The sequence below is a fragment of the Pelophylax lessonae genome, assembly GCF_965119305.1.
Source record: "Pelophylax lessonae genome assembly, chromosome: 1".
Taxonomy (NCBI): Eukaryota; Metazoa; Chordata; class Amphibia; order Anura; family Ranidae; genus Pelophylax; species Pelophylax lessonae.
Window position 1 is genome coordinate 133,584,978 of NC_138768.1, and position 27,393 is coordinate 133,612,370.

At 41.6% G+C, this 27,393-nt stretch overlaps 1 protein-coding gene across 2 annotated transcripts in view; it reads right to left on the bottom strand.

Annotated features, from left to right (window-relative positions):
• LOC309555440 (beta-hexosaminidase subunit beta-like) overlaps positions 1-27,393 on the bottom strand; it is a 110,060-nt gene that overhangs the window by 59,839 nt on the left and 22,828 nt on the right. For both annotated transcript variants that reach the window (XM_082257464.1, XM_082257463.1), the window contains exons 2-5: positions 25,150-25,298; positions 15,922-15,987; positions 12,361-12,407; positions 8,269-8,379 (exon numbers count right to left, since the gene is read on the bottom strand). In XM_082257464.1, the coding sequence (XP_082113590.1) occupies positions 8,269-8,379; positions 12,361-12,407; positions 15,922-15,987; positions 25,150-25,298 (373 nt within the window). The remainder of the gene's footprint in view (positions 1-8,268; positions 8,380-12,360; positions 12,408-15,921; positions 15,988-25,149; positions 25,299-27,393) is intronic.

Genomic DNA, 27,393 nt, shown 5'->3' on the forward strand with positions numbered 1-27,393 from the left:
ATGAGGCAATATCTGGACCCTATAGAGGTTGCACAAGCAGTCCAACTCCCCCAGAATGGCACATCAATACGTGCTATTGCCAGAAGGTTTGCGGTGTCTTCCAGCACAGTCTCAAGTGCATGGAGGAAATTCTAGGAGAAGGACAGTAACTCAGTGTATGACAGGGCCAAAAAGGCCCTTAACCCATTAGTAGGACCAGTATCTGCTCCTTTGTGCAAAGAGGAACAGGATGAGCACTGACAGAGCCCTACCAAATGACCTCCAGCTGGCCACTGGTGTGATTGTTTCTGACCAATCAGAAATAGACCACATGAGGGTGTAGGCCCTATGCTCAATGCCCAGCACAATGGAGCTCAATTGGCATCTGCCACTGAATACCAGAATTGGCAGGTCTGCCAATGGAGCCATGTGCTTTTCACAGATGAGAGCAGGTTCACACGTGAAAGGATCTGGAGAAGCCGTAGAGAATGTTATGCAGCCTGTAACATCGTTCAGCATGACTGGTTTGGTGGTAGGTCAGTGATTGTCTAGGGAGGCATATTAAATGGGACGCACAGACCTCTACAGGCTAGAAAAATGGGACCCCGACTGCCATTAGGTATTGGGATTAAATCCTTGGACCCATTGTCAGACCCTACGTTGGTGCAGTGAGGTCCTGGTGCACAACAATGCCCGGCCTCATGTGGCGAGAGTATGCAACCAGTTCCTGGAGGATGAAGGAATTGATACCATTGAATGGTCCCCACGCTCGCCTTACCTAAATCCAATAGAACACCTCTGAGAAATTATGCTTCAGTCCATCCGACGCCACCAGGTTGGACCTCAGTGTGTTCCGGAGCTTAGTGATGCCATGGTCCAGATCTGGGGAGGAAACACCCCAGCACACTGTCGTCTCATTAGAAGCATGCCCTGACCTGTCAAGCATGCAGGCATGTGAGGGGCCATACAAACTACTGAGTATCATTTTGAGTTACAGCTATGAAATTTCAGCAAAATTGACTAGCCTGCATAATTTTTTCACTTTGATTTTTAGAGTGTCTTTGAATGCAGCCCTCTGTAGGTTGATAGTTCTCATTTCCATCAAACGATGTGGCATCCTTTCCTTTCCAACACATTACCCTGTCTATATTTGTATAGATATCCAGCATATTTTTCCCCATTAAGATCTGATGTGTTTTCAAAGCATTCCTTTAGGTTTTTGAGCAGTATGTATATGTAAAAATATACTAGAATTTATTAAAAAAAAAAAAATTTTTACAACATGCCATGCCTCTAATAAATACCCTGGACTGTTTACTTCCCAAAAAAAAGGGGCATTTGGGGGATATTTGTATTTTCCTGGCATTGTCAGGCCTCAAGATTTTCAGATATACAGTGCCTGGAAAAAGTATTCATATCCCTTGAAATTTTTTACATTTTTTCAGGTTACAACCAAACACAAATGCAATTTATTGGTATTTTATGTGATCGATCATCACAAAGTGGCACATAACTGAAGTGAAAGGAAAATAAATGGGTTTTCACATTTGTTTTAAAAATATCTATTCGTATTCAGTCCCCCTGAGTCAATACTGTAGAACCATTTTTTTTTTTTTTGCTGCAATTACAGCTGCAAGTCTTTGGGTATGTCTCTACCAGCTTTGCACATCTAGAGTGACATTTTTGCCCATTCTTTGCAAAATAGCTCAAGCTCTGTCAGATTGGATAGAGAGTGAGTGTCTGAACAGCAATTTTCAAGTCTTGACACAGATTCTCAATTGGATTTAGGTCTGGGCATTGCCTGGGCCATTCTAACACATGACTATGCTTTGATCTAAACCATTCCATTTTAGCTCTGGCTGTGTGTTTAGAGTCATTGTCCTGCTGGAAGGTGAACCTTTCCCCAGTCTCAAGTCTTTTGCTGTCTCTAACAGGTTTTCTTCTAAGATTGCCCTGTATTTGGTTCCACCAATCTTCCCATAAACTTATCAGCTTCCCTGTCCCTGCTGAAGAAAAACATCCCACAACATGCTACCACCACTATGTTTCACGGTGGGGATGGCGTGTTCAGGGTGATGTGCAGTGTTAGTTTTCCACCACACATAGCGTTTTGCTTTTAGGCCAACAAGTAAAATTTTGGTCTCATCTGACCAGAGTACCTTCTTTCACATGTTTTCTGTGTTCCCCACATACCTTGCAAAACTGCAAATGGGCCTTATGGCTTTTTTCTTGCCACTCTTCCATAAAGGCCAGATTTGTGGAGTGCATGACTAAGTGGTCCTGTAGACAGATTCTCCCACCTGAGCTGTGGATCTCTATCAGATTTACCACAGGCCTCTTGGCTGTTTCTCTGATTAATGCTCTTTGCCCAGCCTGTCAGTTTAGGTGGACAGCCATGTCTTGCTAGGTTTACAGTTGTGCCATACGCTTTCCATTTTCCAATGATGGATTGAACAGTGCTCCATGAGATGTTCAAAGCTTGGGATATTTTTATATAACCTAACCCTGCTTTAAAAACTTCTCCACAACTTTATCCCTGACCTGTCTGGTGTGTTCTTTGGCCTTTATGATGCAGTTTGTTCACTAAGGTTCTCTAAGAAACCTCTGAGGGCCTCACAGAACAGCTGTATTTATACTGGGATTAAATTACACACAGGTGGACTATATTTACTTATTAGGTGACCTCTAAAGGCAAATGGTTCCACTAGATTTTAGTCAGGGGTATCAGAGTAAAAGGGGGCTGAATACAAATGCACGCCACACTTTGCAGATATTTGTAAGAAAAAAAAAAAAAATTTGAAAACCATAAATTTTCCTTTAACCTCACAATTATGTGCCACTTTGTGTTAGTCTATCACATAAAACACAATTTTTGTGTGCAACATGACAAAATGTGGAAAATTTCAAAGGGTATAAATACTTTTTCAAGGTACTGTATTATACTATAGTTTGTGGACTAACTTTCCTACAGATCAAATATATACTGGTTTGGGTTATTTCCAAAGAAAATATAGCAGAATACATTTTGACCTAAACTTAAAGATTCATTATTTGCAAAATGTTAAAAGAATTTTTTTTTCCTTTAAATATTCAGATTTAAATTTATTTAGCAAAAAATGAAACCCAGCGGTGATTAATATACAATAGAAACAAAGCGCCATTGTTAAAAAAAAAAAAAATTATTAATAATAAATAATATTATGTAGTGTTGCATGACTGCGGAATTGTCAAAGTGTGACAGTGCTGAAAGCTGAAAAATGGTTTGGGCAGGAAGGAGAGAAAAAAAAAAAAAAAAAAAGTGTTCAGTATTGAAGTGGTTAAAGTGGCAGTGTTGCAAGCCTGGCCATTAATATCTGTGGTCTTCAGTGGACTTAAGTGATACAACACAGAGATATCCTTGTCACTGTGTCAATAGTCACTGTGTCAATAATAGCAGCAGAATAAAGAATAAGTATGCATTCAGACAAACATACTCAGACCAAGTGAAGTATGCCTTCTACGCCCAATGATAGACCTTGCGAGAAATAGACTTCCTATAATTATCATTGTAGGAATTACAGACTTCGATGCCCTGGTCCCTCATAACCCATTAAAGCCAGCAGCCACCAAGCAGGATGGCAAATTGATTGCAAGGACAGAAGATCCTGACAGTCTGTTAAGCCTCGTACACACGATCTGTCGTCCGTTTTTTGTTGCATGCTAGTCTGAAGTCGAAAGTGAAGGTTACTTTGATACGAAATACCCGTATGACAGAATTCAACTTCAGAAGTGATGTCATGTGTTAAATTGTTTTGTATGTGTTCTTTCGTTTCTGAGCATGCCTAGTCTTGCTCTTACGATTTTTTTCGGACAAAAACTGTACTAATTAAATGAAAATCGGATGGGTTGACGTGTACGATTAAAATTTTATAGCCTGCACATCCAGTTTTTGACATCCGAAAATTTGTAATAGGCTGTCAAAAGCACTATACTGTACTAACAATCCGAAAATCGGCAGATCGTTCGGACGAAATTTTCCTTCCAATTTTCGTATCGTGTGTACGGGCCTTTAGAGCCCAGGAGGCACCTGTCAAAAATCTTACCATCTGCTCCCATGGAGAAACCAGAGTATCCACTGCTTGGCCTATAGGATCCTTGTACCTGGGTACAAAGCCAACTGGATATTTGTTAAACCAGGTTGGAGGCCAGGAAGTCAATATCCAGCATCCCCTCCCAGCAAAAAGCTTGTCCTGGAACAATTCCAGGGAGAACTGCTCCAGGCCTGTATAAGAAATTCGATTGCCATGCACAAGCCTGACAAGGCTGGATCATAATGTTCTTCCCAGGACAGGATCCGTTCTACCTCTCCTGCCATAGTGAGACTTCTGGTTTCTCCCTGTTGATTGATGTATGCAACAATTGTTGCAATGTTTGGCACAATCCAGATCAGAAAGCTATATGTACTGATATGGGACACATGCAAAAAATTAGATAACAAGCTTGCAGCAAACCATCACAGCTACGTAATTTTCTCCATGTGTTCTACAAGCAAGGGATCAATTCGGCCTTCCAACCACTTACCGGTTGGGTCCTAAAAGACAGACACATCCTCCACCAGAATAGTTATAGGAGAAGTGTCGGAATGGAAAAAAAAAAAACAAACATCTATACTAGCCTCAATTCTGCAGCATTGGTCTGATGCTACAGCTGTCCCTGGGTAGCTAGAAATTACATGACTGCTGATCACTCAGTTCTCGGACTTGTCTGAGCAGAGAAGGGTTATAGTCAGTCACTGGCTGAGGAGAGGGCAGGAGGGGCAGGCTTGGGCTCCCAGCCACAGACCAAAAGGTCCAGACACCTGCTGATCAGGCATCTGGGTAGATCCCAAAAATATGGTCAAGAACCCTGCAGAGCCTGAAAAGGCTTTGTGACGTCAGCTGATAGCAGCCCTTAACACAATGTAGGCTGATTCTGAGTCAAAGGAGTGCAAAAGTGCACTCCTGTGACCCAGAAGAGAAGTGTGACCAAAAAGCGTTGGCCATACTTCTCTTATTGCGGTGTAGTTCTGAATCCAGTGAGAATAGACTAGACTACTTTTGCATAATTCCCTCCCCAAATGGATTCAAGGCTAATAAGCAGAACTTGGTGCCAGAAGGTAACTTCTAGGCTATCCCCCACAGTTGGGTACAGATGCGATACTTCAAAATCTAGGCTGAGGATGACCATGTCAGAGAGATGCAATCAAAGAGACAAAAGCTCCATCTACATTGTATTGGAAAAAAAAAACATTTACACAGCAAAGCTGCAGAAAGAACATTCATTCTTCCAGGACATTAACAAAAAAACTGAGAAACGCTGGTAGTGGGAGGAGTTATCTTGGGATGGTCAGCATCCCATTCCCTTGTAGGTGGAAGTATAACCCAGGAGGTTAAAGACTTTATGCACCCCTCAGTGGAGAAGAAAGAAAAAACAGGTTGTTGTAGGTTGTGCAGACAAAAGGTTTTTTATTACTAAAGCTGGAGTGTTTAAAATCAGGCTCACTTCTGCATAGAAACCAATCAGCTTCGAAGGTTTTGTTGCAAAAGCTTATGGGCCATACACACTATACAATTGTCTTTAGATTTTTTCCTTTAGATTTACCAAAACCACATAATATGAGGTCAAATCTAAACACGTTCAATTTGTATGCAATCAGGCAGGCCCTTGTACTATATAGTTGAAGGTAAATCTAAAGGAAATCTAACAACAAAAAGTTGTATAGTGTGTATCCAACTTTAATTCAACAAGCTGAGCTTAGAAGCTGATTGGTTTCTATGCAGAAATAAGCCTGATTTTGCACTCTCCATCCAAAATCTCTATATAACCACGTAAACTCCAGAAAATTTTACCCCTTTCAAGACCAGGGCATGTTTTGCAATTTAGCACCGCTCTATTTTAACTAGTGATTGTGCGGTCATGCAATGCTGTACCCAAACAAAATATATAAACATTTTTTCCATACAAATCGAGCTTTCCTTCAGTGGTATTTGATCACCAGGGTTTTTTTTTTTTTTTGGATATAAATAAAAAAAGAAATCCAATTTCTTCATAATAATCTCAATAAGTGTTTGATTGGTTTGCGTGAAAGTTATAAAGCCTACAAAACTATGGTTTATATACTGGAATTTTTATTTTTTTGTATGCAACTTATGGCAGCGATCAGCGACTTATAACAAGACTGCTATACTGCGGCAGTCAGTCAATCTGACACTAACGGACGCTGGGGGAACTGACTGCCACTGACATCACTACAGTGATCAGTGATCCTATACACAGTCGCTGTACTAATGGCACTGGCTGGGAAGAGGTTAACACATCTAGGGCGACCAAGGGGTCAAATATGTGCCCAACTATGTGTAATGTGTGTACAGTGTGTTGCTTTTACTAACCAATCTCTCAGTATCTCATCCCTGCATCTTACTCTATCAATAATAGGGGGTGTAAATAGGTTGTGCATTCAGTTCTACTTTAAAAGGAGAAGTTTCCCTTTTGGAACAGGTTACATGTTCCACCTGTATTTAGGCTCCTGCAGGAAAAATAAATGCTCCTTTTTTTCCTGCAAAAATAAATTCATTTATTATCTTTTCTTACTTATACACTGGAAATAACAGTTGATGAATTTTAAAGAATGTTTCAGTCTAAACTGGGCACTACAGGACAAAAAAAATTCTATTCTATGCTGAAAATTTAGGAAATTCAGGGGCTGCTATTGCTAAACTCCTGCTGAGAATGCAACCATGTTTTGTCAGTAACTTAGCACTGAAGCCAGAGGATCAGCGTTTTCAGGAGTTCAGCAATGGCAGCAACATTACAGTGCATTTAGAAAGTATTTACAGTGCCTCACTTTTTCCACATTTTTGTTACAGTCTTATTCCAAAATGGCTTAGAACTAATTTTCCTCAAAATTTTACAAACAATACCCTATAATGACAACGTGAAAAGTTTGTTTGAAATCTTTGCAAATTTAAATAAAAATAGAATCACATGTACATAAGTATTCACAGCTTTTGCTCAATACTTTGTTGAAGCACCTTTGGCACCAATTACAGCCTCAAGTCTTTGAGTATGATGCTACAACCTAGGCCCACCTATTTTTTTGGCAGTTTCTCCCATTCATGTTTGCCGGACGACTCAAGCTGCATCAGGTTGGATGGAGGAGCGTCGGTGCACAGCCATTTTCAGATCTCTCCAGAGTCTGGGCCATTCAAGACCATTCAGAGTTGTCCTGTAGCCACTTTTGTTATCTTGGCTGTGTGCTTAGGGTCACTGTCCTGTTGGAAAATGAATCTTCGCCCCAGAGCGCTCGAGCAGGTTTTCATCAAGGATGACTGTACATTGCTGCATGCATCTTTCCCTCCATCCTGACTAGTCTCCCAGTTCCTGCCACTGAAAAACATCCCCACAGCATAATGCTGCCACCACCATGCTTCACTGTAGGGATGGTATTGGCCAGGTGATGAGCGATGCCTGGTTTCCTCCAGACATGACGCTTGCCATTCAAGCCAAAGAGTTTAATCTTTGTTTCATCAGACCAGAGAATTCCATTTCTCATGATCTAAGAGTCCTTCAGGTGCCTTTTGGCAAACTCCGGGTGGGTGGTCACGTGCCTTTTACTGAAGAGGAACTTCTGTCTGGCCACTCTACCATACAGGCCTGATTGGTGGAGTGCTGCAGAGATGGTTGTTCTTCTGGAAGGTTCTTGTCTCTCCAGAGAAATGCTGGTGCTCTATCAGAGTGACCAAGCCGGTTCTTGGTCACCTCCCTGACTAATGCCTCTATCCCCTGATCGCTCAGTTTGGCCGGGCGACCCGCTCTAGGAAGAGTCCTGGTGGTTCCAAAGGTCTTCCATTTATGGATGATGGAGGCCACTCTGCTCATGGGGACCTTCAATATTGCAGAAATTTTTCTGTACCCTTCCCCAGATCTGTGCCTCCATACAATTCTGTCTCAGAGGTCTACAGACAATCCCCTGGACTTCATGGCTTGGTTTGTACTCGGACATGCACTGTTAACTGTGGGACTATACATTTGCTTTCTTTTTTCGTTTAATTTTTAACAAAATTTGCAAAGATTTCAAAAAAACCTGTTTCACGTTGTCATTATGGGGTATTGTTTGTAACATGTTGGAGGAAAATAATAAATGTAATCCATTTCGGAATAAGGCTGTAACATAACAAAATGGGGAAAAAGTAAAGCACTGTGAATACTTTCCAGATGCACTGTATGTAGACTGTACTAGGATTTCTTTAACAGTAAGTTCATGTCACTCACCAAAGTTTTTAGGATAACCTTTAGAGGCAGATAATGTCTGGAAGTGTCCAGTAGTATTCCTCTGTGGGCAAACCTTGGAAAGTCAGTAATCTGAGTTTTGTTGATTAGGAACTAGAGGGAGAAAAAGAAAATATGTTTTATACACATTCGTAAAAAAAAAAAAAAAAGCCAATAAGACAGTGAAACATTTTATAATTACTTGTATCTGCATTACTGTTTTAGTGAAAAATTATGTGCGGTTTATTTTATTTTTTTTTTAATCCCAAAATGTGTATGCTGCTTACACCATAGGAGAAGTGTAGATGTACAAGAAAAAAAAAAAAACCTCATACATACATACTCCCCTCCATGCTGCAGCAGCTGTCCCATGTGGGCTCCAAGAGCGAGAACTGAGTGATCACATGATCATTGATGGCTCAGTTCTTGTCTTCTCAGGCAGGAACAACTGGCTCCAGCTCTCATTGGAACATGAGAGGTGGAGCCAGCTGACAATTAGGCAGCCAGGCGGATTCTGAAAATATAGTCGAAATCTTTCCAGAGCCTGGCGCAGCTCTGCCATGTCAGCTCATAGTGGGCAACACCCTGCTATTAGCTGACTTGGTCGCAGGAGATCAAGAGCAAGTGCACTTCTCGGTATAAAACTTTAGCCATACAGGGGGGGGGGGGGGGGGGGGACAAAAATATAGAAACACTCCATGATTTGGAGTGGTGAAAGGGAGGACATGTTTAGCGATGAAAGCAGAAGTGATGTAACATGGGGCGTTACACAGCATAAACTCCAAACATACAAAAACACTAGACACAACAAACTGGATTATTAATGGCCGCAGCCTTGTTTATTGGTTTTCACAAATTTAAACAATTAACAGTTCACTGTTTACTCAAATACTTTAAAATGGTAAGCAAAATCAGTGAGGCGCTCTTTAAAACATCCCTCTGATGACTGGCAAAGACCCTCCTCCGCCTCCTGGTTAAATATATGGGTCCTGGGAATTTCTGGAATGTTCTGGAGGGTCAGGTGACCTTAAAAGGACTCATCCCAGAGACCCCCAGAAGATTCCTAATTACCCAACTTTTTTTTGACCGATTACAAAATCCCCCATTGAAATCAATGGGGGATTTAAAACTCCCACCACCACCATCCCAAGAGGGAAAGAGTGCCTTAAAACAGGCTACCCCCCCTTTCCTCACATTCTTTTGCGTCCTCTGTGGGAGGAGACACCTAGCTAACAAGGTGGAAGTTTCACTTTCATCATTCACTGCGTGCACTGCTAGTGATACGGAGACATGTCATAGCTTACCAAGCTTCAAAGAGGGCAAACTTTTGGTGCTCGCTTAGCTGGTGCCTCTGCGACTGACTCTGCCAATTTGTCGTGTCACGAGGTACAGTATTAAAGGTTAGGATGGCGCAAACAGTTCCCGGGAAACCGTCATCTGCTAAGCATAAGTGTGGTTGACATGGTCAACTGACCGAAAGAAACAAAAAAGACATTGTGTAGGATTGTGACCCGAAATAAGAATATTTGTAAATTCCCAGGAGAATTCAGAACATCTTGGCTGCAGAAGGCAGTCTATCATATTGTGTAATAATTTTGTCCTTTTACCTGCCGTTTCCATATTTTTGTCAAACCCCTATACTTCTTGAATACCATTATTTAATATACACCAGAATTGCATTACTGGAGCCAATTGGAGAGTGATGCCTACATCCCTACGTGAACAGTACAGGAGAAATTCCCTCCGATTGGGATTTTAAGGGGTGAAAGTTGCTGAAGTATAGAAAAAGGGTAGAAAATATTTAAAAAAATATATTACACACACTTTATTATAAAGATAGATAAATGCAGCACAAAACATCAATATTGACACAATTTAAAATAAACGATAAGGTTCAAATCGGTTTTATAGTATTCAGCATACATATTGTACATAGGACAGCCAAAACCGAACGCGTTTCGAAATAGAGTCTTTCTTCATAAGCAGTCTATGAATGCACTATAGAGTTACATCTGGAGTTTGACAAACACACTGATTGATAGAACGGCACATTTAAAAACAAGAAGCCAAAAAACATGACCAAATGAGGCTGCGTCCGGAGTGGTTTTTTCAGGCTCCTCACCTATGGCAGCACTAGCTAGGGCATCCATAAAGGGCGGTTAAAACATGGGCTCTCACTCCTGGAATGGAATATGCACTGTTGCAGGTGGTTTAGATAAAATAGCCCAAAATAGGGGGTTGATAATGATGGGTAAATTCTAAAAATTCTTACAAAGATGCACTGACATATTGTGAACCCATTGACTCCAAATGTGAAGGTCTCTCTTAAACCAGAGAGCGACAACCCATACCACGGTTATGCACAACATGCACTGCTCCTGTTGACCGTGGTATGGGTTGTCGCTCTCTGGTTTAAGAGAGACCTTCACATTTGGAGTCAATGGGTTCACAATATGTCAGTGCATCTTTGTAAGAATTTTTACAATTTACCCATAATTATCAACCCCCTATTTTGGGCTATTTTCTCTAAACCACCTGCAACAGTTCAGATTCCATTCCAGGAGTGAGCCTATGCTTTTAGCGCCCTTTATGGGTGCCCTAGCTAGTGCTGCCATAGGTGTGGCGCCTGCAGAAACCACCCCGGACACAGCCTCATTTGGTCACGTTTTTTGGCTTCTTGATTTTAAATATGTGCTGTACTATCAATGTGTTTGTGTATCTCAAGATCTAACTATAGTGCATTCATAGACCCCCGATGAAGAAAAAGATGCTATATTTCGAAACACGTTGGGTCTTGGTTGTCCTATGTACAGTGCCATATGTATACGATTAAAAAACCGATTGAACCGCATCATCATTTTAAATTGTGTGTCAAAATTGATATTTTTGCTGCATTTATCTATCTTTATAATAAAGTATCTTTTATATTACTTTCTACTATTTTTCTATACTTCAGCAACATTTGTCCTAAAATCCCAATCAGAGGGAATTTCTCTGTACTGGCAATATACACTAGAGCCATGAGATAAGAGTAGCATAAAACAATGCCCACAGATCCAATGACTGACAATCTGCAGACTGCTTACCATGGGAGCAATCAATCTGGTAGAGAGAAGACCGGCACCACATGTTACTGTTCCAAAGGAAAACTGGTGAGTGGTACTATCTGCCTGAGTGGTTGGCTTCCTCAGTTTAAGGTACACCAATGTGTTTTTCCTTTCTGTGCCTTTTGTCATCTTCACTATACATTTCACAGCATTTTGGCTGTGGATAATGATGCCAGTGCCAGTACTAACACAACCTGCTTGGAAGCTCAATGCCTGCTAAGACATCTAGACCCTGAGCCCTTAAAGCGGTTAATACAGTTAGAAACTGATCCTGATCCTGTTCCTTTGAAGCATGAACAGCACAGTGCTTGTGCTGTGTAATTTTGCCCCATTATCTAAAATACCTGGCTGATCCCGCCTGGTGCTGCCCTCCCCCTCTGTAAACTGGCCATGTATGTTCAGCATGGCTGCTGAGCCCTGATACCGTGATCAGTCTATATGCCTCCATCATCCCACTGTCTTCCCCTCTCTCCAGCCTGCCTGTCAGCTAGTCAGTGCCAGCCCCTCTCCTCCCACTGCTATAATCATTTTTTAATTTTCCTACAATCCAGTTAGGGAACGTTATGTGTCCCAGTTTATGTTCTATATATAAAATATGCCGCTTTATACCTTATTTCAGGGCTCACCTGACCGCCCGCCGCTCTCCTGACGTCAGCGGGGGATTCTCAGCCCCTCCCGCTGTTTGTCAGATCGGGAGAAGAGAGCAGAGAGCAGTCACGTGAGCTATACAATAAGGTATGAAGCAGCATATTTTTTTTTATATAGAACATACACTGGGGCACATAACCTTGTCTAACACAGGAGGATTGTAGGAAAGAAAAGTGGCTTTACAACCAAAGTGATACTAGTGCACACTGCTTAGGGACTACACATCTCAGCAGGTACTGAACTTCCACACTGGTTGTATTGGTAGCATTACTACTTCACCCCTGTAGTTCTGAAAACTATAGAAGGGCATGTACATCACAGTGACGTAATCAATACTTACTGCTCCAGTGCTGTCTTTATAAACTAACTGGCTGAACGTCTCAAGACCTTAAAAGAAAAAAAAACAAAAAAAAAAACGTATATAAAATTTAGCTTCAGAGATCCAGATAAAGTGCAAAAGCCAGGTGTGTTTTCTTATATGTCAATTCTGAAAAACAGATTTAAAATAGAAAGACAGGAATTAATACATCTACATGCTGCATCTTCACTGATGAGGACAGCCCAGTGTGCCAGGCAAAGTACAAAGCCAAAATATGGCATCTCACTCCTTTCATAATTACTTCATAATGCAGAATAAAGAAAAATTCTGTAAAAAAGTAAATCCCTTGTATCTTTCTGGTAGGTGTTAGTGACACAAACGTCTGTATATATTCCACAGCAAGATTTCTTTGCAGACACTGCTCAAAACATTTAAAAGGAACATTTTTTAATCAAAAGTATAGCATCAAGTCAATTCAACTCCTGGGATAGTAATCTGGTCAGTTAAGTAGCAGAGGAGGTTGGTCATCAGTTTAGCTGCTTTGGTGTTCATGAAATTAACAGGTGCTAGAGATGGGCAACAATGAGAAACTCCAAAATAGGAATGCTTTTTCAGGTGGAGGCCAATTACATTGTTTTTTTCCCTGCAAGGAGAGGGGAGGAGCATATAACAGGGGAGGAGCATATAAAAGGGGAGGAGCCATGAACACAACTCAAGGTGGTGTAAGCCATGTTTAAGTTGTGAAAAGCGACAGTGCGGCATTAATCACAGTGGAGCATGGCCCCGATTCATCTCCCAAGAGTCTACTGTCCGCATTCAGCATGGAGGCTGGGCAGAGAGGGAAGTCCCTTGGGTTACTCCTCTTTTCTGACTGTTTTTCACTAGTTTTGTGTTAAAGAAATTATGAATGTTTCATAATCATTTATGCCTACAAGAATATATACATATGCCTACATACATAAAAGTCGTTTTTTGTTAGAACTGCTAGTCATCACATTCTAACTTTCCACCATATCCTGCTAATAATTGAAACAATGGCTTACTACACTCCATGACGTCACTATATCCTGTCCCTATATCCCAGGCATGACCAACCTGCGGCCCGGAGCCACCGGCAATGCGGCCCACCGCAGAATTCCAGTCTCCCGCCCGCCAACATTTATTCACGGCCGCTGTCTGTTGACATTTTTTTTTTTTTGAGGAAAATCGGCGGCCATGGCTGAGTTGGCTGAGTTGCTGCTGCACTGCATTCCGGGAGTTGTAGTATGGACAGTGCTCAAGTTCTTGGTGGCGGGGGTGGAGGGAACTGAGCAGCAAGAAGCAGGAAACTACAACTCCCGAAGACGGAGTCTTGAGGCGAGCAGAGGCGGGGTGCTAGGGTACGGGTCATGTATGTCTGCAGCAGTGAAACAGATGAGAACAGCGAACAGCTTACTTATAAAACTCCCGGAGTCTTTGGACTGGAGGCAGGCAGAGGAAAATGTCATCACCCTCCAGGAGGCTGTGCAAGGAGCTGCAATCGGCATTACTGAGGTGAGAGACCCTGACACCCCCACATTCCATCCCCCCATACACCCCATTTAGCGTGGGGGGGGGGGGGGGTGGCACGGGAAGGGCGCAACGGCGTTTTATTACTTATATTTTATATGCGGCCCGGGAAAATCTCTCTATACTCAATGTGGCCCAGAGAAGCCAAAAGGTTGGACACTCATGCTCTATCCTGTAGCCTAGGAAATGGCCTAATGGATAGTGACAATATGCTGTAAGCGCTAACGAGCAGGGCCCTCTAGTTCCTCCTGTTTTGAATTGTATTGTCTTCCCTCACATTGTAAAGCTCTGCGCAAACTGTTAGCGAGATATATATATATATATATATATATACACACACACACACACACATCATCTCTCTCTCTCTCTCTCTCTCTATACACCTCTCTCTCCCTCTCTATACACCTCTCTCCCTCTCTATACATCTCTCTCCCTCTCTCTATACATCTCTCTCTCTCTCTCTATACATCTCTCTCTCTATACATCTCTCTCTCTCTCTCTCTCTACACATCTCTCTCTCTCTCTCTCTCTACACATCTCTCTCTCTCTCTCTCTCTCTATATACATCTCTCTCTCTCTCTCTCTCTCTCTATACATCTCTCTCTCTCTCTCTCTCTCTATACATCTCTCTCTCTCTCTCTCTCTCTATACATCTCTCTCTCTCTCTCTCTATACATCTCTCTCTCTCTCTCTCTATACATCTCTCTCTCTCTCTCTCTATACATCTCTCTCTCTCTCTCTCTATACATCTCTCTCTCTCTCTCTCTATACATCTCTCTCTCTCTCTCTCTCTATACATCTCTCTCTCTCTCTCTCTATACATCTCTCTCTCTCTCTCTCTATACATCTCTCTCTCTCTCTCTCTCTATACATCTCTCTCTCTCTCTCTCTCTATACATCTCTCTCTCTCTCTCTCTCTATACATCTCTCTCTCTCTCTCTCTATACATCTCTCTCTCTCTCTCTCTCTATACATCTCTCTCTCTCTCTCTCTCTATACATCTCTCTCTCTCTCTCTCTCTATACATCTCTCTCTCTCTCTCTCTCTATACATCTCTCTCTCTCTCTCTCTCTCTCTATACATCTCTCTCTCTCTCTCTCTCTATACATCTCTCTCTCTCTCTCTCTCTATACATCTCTCTCTCTCTATACATCTCTCTCTCTCTATACATCTCTCTCTCTCTATACATCTCTCTCTCTCTCTATACATCTCTCTCTCTCTATACATCTCTCTCTCTCTATACATCTCTCTCTCTCTATACATCTCTCTCTCTCTATACATCTCTATCTCTCTCTATACATCTCTATCTCTCTCTATACATCTCTATCTCTCTCTATACATCTCTATCTCTCTCTATACATCTCTATCTCTCTCTATACATCTCTATCTCTCTCTATACATCTCTATCTCTCTCTATACATCTCTATCTCTCTCTATACATCTCTATCTCTCTCTATACATCTCTATCTCTCTCTATACATCTCTATCTCTCTCTATACATCTCTATCTCTCTCTATACATCTCTATCTCTCTCTCTCTCTCTCTATACACATATCTATCTATCTATCTATCTATCTATCTATCCATCCATACACACACACACACAGTGCCTTGCGAAAGTATTCGGCCCCCTTGAACTTTGCGACCTTTTGCCACATTTCAGGCTTCAAACAAAGATATAAAACTAATTTTTTGTGAACAAACAACAACAAGTGGGACACAATCAAATAAACTAAGCAAACAAATGAGCTTTGGCTGTACTTCCTCCAAGTGGATTAACAAGGTGTTCAACAACCCTGCTCCATTTATAAACAAAACAGATCGGGGACCGCTCAAGGGGAGCCACAACTTTCACTTTCAATGACTTACTGCTGTATTCTGTGCAGCTACAGTAAAATATAGGTGGAATCTGTAGTTACAAACTACCTGACTGGGATTTGTGATTTTAGTAACCTGGATCAGTCCCGTTTCCTGCATCGCCCAGTATTGTAGTTCAAATGGTGATTCCAGAGCAATATGGAAAAAAGTGCTTACCCCTCAGAGCACCCCAGACTTGACTTGCTTGTAGAACAGCTCCATCTTCATTAACTGACAGCTTATCTACAATGGAAAAAAGGAATATGAAAAAAAAAAAAAAAAAATTAATAAATGATCAAATTAATGAAAACCGGACTCCCTTCAAAGGTTTTGAATAGATAGGGCTAGAGTTGGTGTGTTGCTAGCAACAGCCAGCCCACATAAGACAGCAACCTCAGTTTTTAACAAATTTTAGACAAGAACATATAGCAGCTTTAGGAATTTCAATCGAAAATGTCATATTCCGGATATGTGCCTGCTATACCATGTACTTCTATGAAAAAGTATCCTTTTTTGTATTGTTTCTCCCAACTCAAAGATCCTCATGCAGCTGAGAATAGGGGATGTGATAACTTATTTATATATAAAAAAAAAAATTAAAAAAAAAAAAAAAAAAGAATTAGATGATAGATAGAATACATTTTTTTTCGTTTATTTAGATTTATAGACAGGCGTTTTGCTTTTCTCATTTCCATTTTAAACCCAATGGGTTGACATACTTTATTTATGGTGCACATGCAGAGAAAGAAGTGGAAGCCTCGTGTGTTGCTCACATTCACATCAGCCCACTACCTTGTGCATTTCTATGCCTCTCTAACCCTTAACATTTCCACCACTGTAGAATATAAGACATCCTATTCAATGCAGTGCACCAGACACAACATGCTGCCTCTACTCTACAATTAAAGTCATGGTAAAAAAAAAACTCAGAACAGTGTGTGTGTGGTGAAAAAGTATTCACTCCCCTTAACTTTTTGCCTATTTTCATACACTACAGCCTTAAGTTCAATGTTTTGTTAATCTGAATTGTTATGTGATGGATCAGAACACAATAGTCTAAATTGGTAAAGTGAAATGAGAAAAAAAAAAATATACATAAGCTTTTTTTTTTTTAGAAAAATAGTAAACAGAAAATTGACATGTGCGTATGTATTTACCCCCTTTGTTATGAAGCCCATAAAAAGCTCTGGTGCAACCGATTACCTTCAGATGACACATAATTAGTGAAATGATGTCCACCTTTGTGCAATCTAAGGGTCACATGATCTGTCATTACATATACACACACACACCTTTTTTGAAAGGCCCCAGAGGCTGCAACACCTAAAGCAAGAGGCACCACTAACCAATAACCAAACACTGCCATGAAGACCAAGGAACTCTCCAAACAAGGGACAATGTTAAGTACAAGTCAGGGTTAGGTTATAAAAAAAAAAAAAAAAAAATAAAAATAAAAAATTATATATATATATATATATATATATATATATATATATATATATATATATATATATATATATATATATATATATATATATATATATATATATATATATGCATACACACACACACATATACAAAATCTTTGATGATCCCCAGGAGCACCATCAAATCTATTATAACCAAATGGAAAGAACATGGCACAACCGCAAACCTGCCAAGAGACGGCAACCTACCAAAACTCAAGACTGGCAAGAAGGGCATCAGAGAGGCAGCACAGAGACCTAAAGGTAACCCTGGAGGAGCTGCAGAGTTGCACAGCAGAGACTGGAGTATCTGTACATAGGACGACAATAAGCCGTACGCTCCATAGAGTTGGGCTTTATGGCAGAGTGGCAGATTACTTTCAGCAAAAAACAAAATGGCACGTTTTGAGTTTGTGAAAAGGCATGTGGGAGACTCTTAAAGGATGGAGGAAGGTGCTCTGGTCTGATGAGACTAAACTTGAACTTTTCGGCCATCAAAGAAAATGCTGTCTGGTGCAAACCAACACATCACCCAAAGAACACCATCCCTACATTGAAACCTGGTGGTAGCAGCATCATGCTGTGGGGATGTTTTTCAGCAGTCGGGACTGGGAAACTCATCAGTCGAGGGAAATATTGATGGTGCTAAAAATAAAGGGATATTCTTGAGCAAAAAACATGTACCACCCTGCGCGTGATTTGATGCTAGGACAGAGGTTCACCTTCCAGCGGGACAATGACCCCAAACACACTGCTAAAGCAACACTTGAGTGGTTTAAGGGGAAACATGTAAATGTGTTGGAATGGCCTAGTCAAAGCCCAGACCTCAATCAAAAAGTAAATCTGTGGCCAGACTTAAAGATTGCTGTTCACAAGCACAAACCATCCAACTTGAAGGAGCTGGAGCAGTTTTGCAAGGAGGAATGGGCAAAAATCCCAGTGGTAAGATGTGGAAAGCTCATAGAGACTTATCCAAAGCGACTTGGGGCTGCGATTGCCGCAAAATGTGGCTTTACAAAGCATTGACTTGAGGGGGTGAATAGTTATGCACATTGACTTTTTCTGTTATTTTGTCCTATTTGTTGTTTGCTTCACAATAAAAAAAAATAAAAAAAACCCCATCTTCAAAAGTTGTGGGCATGTTCTGTAAATTAAATGATGCAAATCCTCAAACAATCCATGTTAATTTAATAAAAAGTGAATACTTTTGCAAGACACTAACTTCAAAACTACAGGTGATCAGAGACTTCACGAAATGTCAAGGTCACTGCTTAGTCCTATTTCAAATGATCTAAACAGGAGTAAAAGCAGTTTGTTAAGCATATTTAAGGAGTTACATAGATTTTGAAGCACAGACTAAAAAACTTAATGAGATTTGAAAAAGAACATTGATGAAATAGAGAGCACTTTCAGATACCTGCCAGTTATTGGTGTTGATCTGGCACCTTGTGTTAATGTCTTTAGTTTTCTGACAAACCCTTTCCAGTTTTCACAGACTTTGCAAAGATGGCGAGCCGTTCTAAAGTGACTGAAAGCCTCCGTGAGAAGGTCGTCCAGATGAAGGCCAAAAGGTATAACCATTTCAGCCATAACAGGAAAAGTTTGTCATTCCAAATCTGTGATTTCTAGAACATTGTATCTTTACATTACCACAAACGTCATTCAAGTCCCCCAGGAAGAGGATAGGATAATGCAATTATGAAAATCACCATCTCCATAAAGCTGGTCAGCAGATGGAAGCATGAAGTGCTCTAGAATTTCCTGGTAGAGGGCTGCGCTGACTTTGGACTTGATAAAACACAGTGGACCAACACCAACCGATGATATGGCTCCCCAAATCATCACTGACTGTGGAAACTTCACACTGGACCTCATGTAACTTGGATTCTGTGCCTCTCCACTCTTCCTCCAGACTCTGGGACCTTGATTTCCAAATGAAATGCAACATTTTCCACAGTCTGATGATTTGGGGAGCCATGTCATCTGCTTGTGCTTTATCAAGTCCAAACTCAGCGCAGCCCTCTACCAGGAAATTCTAGAGCACTTCATGCGTCTGCCCACCAGCTTTATGGAGATGCAGATTTAATTTTCCAGCAGGACTTGGCACCTGTGGGGTAATGTCAAGAGGAAGATGAGTGACCCCAGACCCAACAATGCAGAGGAGCTGAAGGCCGCTATCAAAGCAACCTGGGCTTCCATAACACCTCAGCAGTTCCACAGGCTGATCGCCTCCATCTCATGCTGCATTGATGCAGTAATTCATGCAAAAGGAGCCCCGACCAAGAATCGAGTGCATACTTTACTGTACATGGACACTTTTCAGTATGCCACCATTTCAATGTTTTTTTTTTTTTTTAAATTGTTCTTACGTAATCAAATTTTCTGAGATACTGAATTTTGGGTTTTGACTACCTGTAAGCCATAATCATCAAAATGAAAAGAAATGGTGGAAATATCACTGTGTTTAACACTATAAAAAAAAAAATATGAGTTTCACTTTTTGAATTGAATTACTGAAATTATTAACTTTTTGATGATATTCTAATTTTCTGAGATGCACATACATGCGCACACACACACACTTGCAGATTAGCAGATTGCAGGTGCAAAGCAGGACCCCTACAAACTTGTCAGTGTTAACTGTCTACCTGTACATCATACAGGAAGCATTTTTTAAAAAATAAAAAAAAAAGACAGGAAGAATCAATAAACTACCTAGAGCCCTCAGGTTGTTTATTAGGAACTACAACCTGTCAGCCCCAAAAGGTGGTCAGTCCTGTAGTTCATTCACAGAAATCTGTAAACAAATGACAAAGCCATATGGGCAGAGCCTCACACAACAACGCTCTTTTCAAAAAGTGACAGCAGGTTCGGGGGAGAAGATCCCTGACCTGTTGTCAGATAGGGCTTGGATTGGAGAGTGGTTGCAGGAGTCGGTATAGGTTACATGTCCAACCCTAAAAACAGAAGGAACATTTAACCACTTGCCGACCGCCACAAGTAGATATACTGCGGCGGTCAGCCCTGGCCGGGCAAAGTGACGTGTATATATACGTCACTAGCCTGTGACCGGCTTGTGAGCCAATAGCGGGCGAGCGCGCGCTGAGGCGCGCGCCCGCCCCGTTCACTGAGGAGTCCGCGCGTGTGACCGGCGGACCCGATGTCTGCCGGTCACACTGCGATTGTCGGTAGAGCGGGAGAAAGGCGGGCGGCTTATGTAAACAAGCCGTCTGTCATTCTCCCCTGTGTAAAAATGGAGATCAGACGGTTCTACTATGTAGGACCGTTGATCTCTGTTTTTACAGTAGTAGCCATGTCCCTATACAGTTAGAAACACGCCCCTAGGACACACTTAACCCCTCCCTCTCCAATACAGTTAACCCCTTCCCTGCCAGTGTCATTTTTACAGCAACAGTACATATGTATAGCACTGATTACTGCAGTAATGTCACTGGTAACCCCAAAAATGTCAGTCAAGGGTCCGATCTGTCCGCCGCAATGTCGCAGTCCCGCAAAAAAAAAAAAAAAAAAAATTTCCGGGGCATAAGTGGTCAAACATGTACCAAAAAGGTGAACTTATCCTTTAAAACTTTATTGGAACATACAAAAACAAGCTTATGTTCTAAAGACATCTCTTGGCTGAACTGCAGCTCCGAAAAAGAACTGTCATGTGAGAATGATGGAGGCTATCCTGTACTTATTTGAATGTCATACAATCCAGACCTAAAACAGTCTGATCAGAAAACGAACATCAAATGATTAGAGATACAATTAACAAGGTCAGATTTATTTCACTCCTAGGCCACAGAGATGTCAGCCCAACATAACATTGATTTGTGTGACCATTGCTGGGGAGTTAAGGTTGCCAACCATGCTCAGACCACAGAGATGAGAACACCATGAGAATTTGACTGGAGCATCTCCATGCCTGGTGTGTTGACCAATGGATAACCCTGACCAGCGTATGAATGATCAGACAGTTAAAAATGTTAATGTTTATCTTTTAAGTGAGCAGTTACACAACTCCTTTTAAGCATGTCTGAGTTTTTTTGTATTTAACAAAAGGTCTTTTTTTTTTTTTATTATTATGAAGCAATGCACTGCCAACATCACATGACTAAAGTGGATAGTTCTCAAAATGATATTTTTGCAGCAATCTGAATCTTTCTACATCTAACAGTCATCAATCTCTTGACCACATTTACAGTAAGACTTTTTTGGTCACATGAGATTCTTTAGGATCTAGTCCTAAAAAGGCATGTACAGATTTTTTTTAGAAAGGTGGCATAAGCCTGGGTAAATGTGACTAAACCTCTGGCACCAGTGCCAAATGGCTTTCCCACATGGCTGGCTTATGGGATTGGTCTTCGATACAAACACCCAAAAATAAAAAAAATGGAAAATAGCACAGATCACCGGTCAGATATGGAGGCTACAACTTTTCTCTCATTTGCAGCTGGCAATACACTTCCTGTCTTAGGGTGGCTACTCATTTATTCCACTGTATCTATGGAGGGAACCATTGCTGTCACACTAGGACAGAGTTACAAATATGCCTCCCTCTCTTCTAAATTACAAGGACAGGCAGAACTACTTTCTTAGTTTTAGAAATCCCCCAAAGCCCAGTTTCAAAAAGGTTTCCTTTGTCTGAAGCTGCTGTTAATCGATAAGCACATACAGCTGATCACTATGAACTGAATTTAGAAGTAGATCAGCTAGCCTCCCACTTTCCCAATCACGCCAGGGCTTACAGTCTGCACATAAGGATGCCTATATAATCAGTGGCGGCCGGTGTATTGCGGGCACAGGGGCGTCGCCCCCCCATCCATGCGTCCGGCCCCCTAATCTGCATGCAAGGGCGCCGGACGCATGGATCTTAATGGGTTTTTTTTTTTTTAAATCACCCGATTAGAGCCAGAGGCTCCAATAAGGTGGTGCAAAGGGTGAAGCCGGGGCCCCGAGCCCACCCATTGTGTGACAATAGCAAATGAAAATTCGCTATTGTCACAGCGATCCTCCTCCTGGCCAATCAGGAAGCGCTTCTGATATGCGCTTCCCGATTGGCCGCAAGGCAAACCCCATGACATTGGCTGAGGAGGAGTCGGGAGAGGGAGGACTGGAGGAGACGCGCCGCCGGGGGACTGAGGAGAAGCCACCCGCTGCTCCAGGTAAGCAAGGGGGCACGCACGCTGGTCACTGTGCATTGAAAGGGGGCACGCACGCTGGTCACTGTGCATTGAAAGGGGGCACGCACGCTGGTCACTGTGCATTGAAAGGGGGCACACTATACCTTAATTACTGAAAGCTTCTTTCACACTTTTGCGACCTCAAAGTCACGCAATTTTTTACAGCGTTTTTTGCCGCAAAGCAATGCCTATTACATTTTTCTGTTTGCCCACCCCCAAAATTTTGAGCACCAGCCGCCACTGCCTATAATACTATGGGCACCTGAATCATTTATTAAATGTTAAAGGTATCTGCTCGGCAAATCATACATTGGACTATAAAGGGTCACCGACTCACTTCCCGGTGGCTGTAAAACACATATTGAGGTTAATGAATTGGATTGCTATGCATCCTCCCTTCTAGTACACTTACACTGAAATGATCACTCATGGTTCAGCCGGCCACAGACCGTTTAAATTTCATCCGATTCCTGCTGAACAGGCCACAATTTGAGCAGTTGTTGGCCCTGCAAGCACCACCCAGTGCAACAAAAATCATCAACTGAGTTTTTTTTTGTTTCATGAAAAAACTAACAAGACTTTTTCCCCCTTCCACATACTCAATGGGCATGAGGGAATCTTCACTGCTGAGTGATTGTATTCTGACAGTGGGGAGACTTCTCTGCTGTCAGAATGCATGGATCAGCCTTGCCGGCGATAGCCTGGAGCACTGATCAACCAGATAAAATCCGACAGGGCTGTTGTGCAGAAGTCAAATCAGTAGATCGATTTCTGTACAACCTCCATGCCCATACATGGATTAGAGATTTGTCCGATCCATGAACTTCGATCTATATATAGTTGGCTTTAGCCAGGTGGTAAATTTTTGGCTGAACAGTGACTGCATGCCATCAGATGCACGCATGTTTGTGTTCGGTGGTTGCTGAATACAATCCATCCACACGGTTCAGTGGATACATGGATAGGGGAATCTATCGCCTTGGGGGGCTGAACGAGAAAAATCGAGCGGTGTATGGTTAGCTTTAGTTTAGATAAAACTAGAAATACACAGATTTCGGCGGCCGAAACATATCAGCCGAAAACAACGTCATCACCATTTTGCCAATAAGAGAAAAAGTTGACGATAATGGGACTGAAAACGATTTTTGCAGCAACTCTACCATACTTATGGTGTGTTTTTCATAGGTCATGTGACTCAAAAACTGCATCAAAAATGTAACACTGATGTGTTTTTAATGCATTATAACAGGGAGGTGCGTTTTTGGTGCAGTTTTTTTTAATGAGCAAAAATGCAGTAAGCAAGATTTCTAAACACTGCAACGGAAGCGCAACGAACCAGTGTTATGACATACATAGAATTTAAAGGGACATATTTTTCTTGAACTTTTCTTGAGCTAAAAAAAGGTGCCAATAATGGTCGACACTAAATTCATATTATAATTTCATGATATGAATTTAAACGTTGAACCCGCGTTAAAGGTCACATCCCAATGCCTTTCCATAATAGAAAGGTCACATATACAGACATACTTCCCCCACCTATTTCGATGTGGAGTCACATCTGCGCACCCCAGCCCCCCCAAACAAGGCTAGGATTTCTAATTCAACTCACACAGGCTAACATGTAGGTGATCCATGGTAATTTTATTCCATTCTCATAAGGCCAACACACACCATTTCACATGGGAAGCCCGAACCTAGACTCTAATCCCACTTCATGGGACATTACAATGGTCTATTTTGCCTCCACTTTCCTGTCCCTTTCTCGGTTATAGGCATTTGTATTTGCTTGCTACTATGTCAGTACTTCAAAGTGCTTCACCCTCCCCCTTTTTATTAGTCTGCTTTATCCATATATGGTTGTTGTAACCAGAAGAGTGTTACTAAAGAAGAACCAACATTCCATTACATTGTTTAATGTTTCTGTAATTTGCACTGTTCTTCTCAATAAAATTTTATGGTAAAATGTTGAATATAATTTCACAAATTATATATATATATATTTTTTTTTTTTTTTAAAAACTGTCCTTTTCGGTTAAAGTGGAGTTCCACCCTAAAATTAAACTTACCTCCATCTTCTCGCTCCGGGTCACCTGAAAAACAAATGGATAAATCGCAATTTTTTTTTTTTTTTTTTTACTTACCTGGTTTAACCTGGTTTAGAAGAAAATATACTTACCTTACTTTCTCTTCCTCCCCTCGGCGGCCACGGCGATTCGTCACTTCCTGGCTTGCAATGATTCCTGGGAGCTGAATGTCATCGCTCCCAGGAATCAATGCGCCTGCACCGGCCCCGACGTCAGTTCCGTTGCAGGCGCCGTCATACCTTGCTAAACAGCTTCTGGGCATGCCCAGAAGCTGTGCAGGGATGACGCTGCAGCCCCAGAAGTGACGGCGGGGCCGGTGCAGTGCATTGTGGGACCGAAGAAGACGGAAGAGGACACAGAAGAGGATCGCGCTGGCTTCAAGCTGCCCACACCTGAGATGGCAGCGCTGGACAATACATTTTCAAGGTAAGTATTTCTTCTAAAACGGTAAGTGCAACCCGGGACAGATCAGAGGCTAGCCATTGTGGAATGTACTAGCCCTGACTGTCCCGGGGGTATTTTTATTCAAAAAAAATTTCCCAGGGTGGAACTCTGCTTTAAGTCCATCCTGCATTTTTGGAACCAAAATTTCCATTCTTGCATAAAGATAGAAAACAAACAAAAACATATCAAAGTCTGCTTAGTACTAAAGTTCTTAATACTTACATGACTCATCTGAACGGATGCTGGGATACTTGTGACATTCATTGTCCTTTGAGGTGATGATGACCTGAAGTTGTACTAATTGTCCTGTCCTTGGTTTACCTGCAGGTACATCTTCCAGTCGCAGGAAACCAAATATGTATTCAAAGTACCTGAGAACAAACATTGGAAAGTTTATATGTGTGCAAATTTTTTTCAGCTGAAAGTGATTTTTTTTCTCCGCACCAGTACTTACAATAGCAAAAATTTATATTTTTAATTCAAACTTCAGCAGTATATTATGATTAGAACACATTAAAGTGCCACTAAACCCACATCATAAAAACTATCAATAAATGGTGTATTACATGCTAGTCATACTCAGTTACTATGGGATTCGTTTTCTATATTCTGCACAAACCTGGTTGATCCCGCTGTTCTCCATCTCTACACTCTGTTAATGTTCACAATTCAGCTAGGGATTTTTCAGCTGTGGTGGCAACTCTGCACATGCTCAGATTTCATTGAGTCTCTCTGCTGAGCATTTCCTCCCGATTACATCTCAGAAGCCCATGTGACTACAAGTCACACATGTGGGCGTATACACACTGGTTGGTGACAGCCAACTCCCTCCCTCCTCCATACCTACTAACCAGATAAACACTATGGGGGGGCACAGAATATTACATGTAGATGGATGGTGACTTCACCTCCCTCTTATTCTAAGACACAGGCTGGAGGGGCGTGACACAGCCTGTGACTAGCAGAAATCCCCCCACGCCATGTTATTGCCAAAAATAATAAAAATATATAATTTTTTTTTTTGAACGACAATTTAAAACCATTTATTGATCTGCATTATTATTATAATATTATACAGGATTTATATAGCGCCAACAGTTTGACAATACTTTTACAGTACAATTCAAAACAGGAGGAATTAGAGGGCCCTGCTCGTTAGAGCTTACAATCTAGAAGGGAGGATCAAGTGAAACAAAAGGCAATAACCGTGGGGGATGGGCTGATGGAGAAAATGGAGGTACATTTGTTAGGTGTTGGTAGGATAGGCTTCTCTGAAAAGGAGGGTTTTCAGAGATTGCCTAAAAGCCAATAGAGTAGGAGATAAGACAGATAAGGGTAAGGAGTTCCATTGGATTGGAGAGGCTCTGGAAAAGTCCTGGAGGCGGGCATGGGAGGAGGTGACGAGGGAGCTAGAGAGCAGGAGGTTTTGAGAGGAACGAAGTTGGTATTTTGAGACTAGGCTAGTGACGTAGTTGGGGGCTAAGCTGTGGATTGCTTTGTAAGATGTTGTAAGTATTTTGAATTTAATTTGTTGGCTGAACAGAAGCCAGTGGAGGACTTGACAGAGGAGCAGCGGACACTGAGCGATTGGTAAGGTGGATGAGTCTGGCGGCAGACTCCAAAGGCTGTTTTTTTTTTTATTTGGTTTTCCTGCAGAAAAGCTGAGAAAGAACTGGGTCATGTGACAGCTGTATATCAATTAGGAAAAAGGTACTTGGATTATTTTTTTATTAAAATAATTACAGTGCTATCATTCACATACAGAAATAGAAGGGACAATGTAAATGAAACTGTGCGTTTAGTACCACTTTACATTTTGGTGTGTTCTCTGCCACGCACAAAGATGCGCTTACAATCAGTTAACAGCTTTGTTATCCCCTTCCTCTAAGGCTCCATATTCACACCTAGGCGATTTGAATCGCAGGTGGAATCACCGTGATTCTCCCCGTGATTCCAAACCGTGGCAAAACGCAGGACGCGTTTCTGATGCCATTACGTCTCTAAAGGCACCCCAATCGTAGTGCAATTATGCCACGGCAAATCGCAAAAATGTCACCCAAAAGATCCTGCTTCCTTTTTGCCCCTATATTGCACCACATTGAGGAATAAATGGCAGCGCAAGTGCGTCCCACGTTTTGCTGCGATTCAGCACGCAGTTTTAATCAAAAAACATTACAAACCAGGTATATTTTTGATGTAAAGTGAAATTCCTTGGGAGGCGGGGGAAAAAAATCTACCATTGCTTTCTTCGTACAAGTAATCACCTTTGATATTAGGCACCTTTCACACTTATCTGGCGCACTTGTCCCCTGGCACGGGTGCAGCACAGTGTATTCCTGGTTTTAATACGGATTAGCTGCTGTTTGCCATAGACTTCTATTATGTCCCACAGTTTTGATTCACTTTCTGAATTGCCCCAAAAGTCCTGCATGCAACAGTTTTGGTGCACCTTCTGAAAGCGCACCA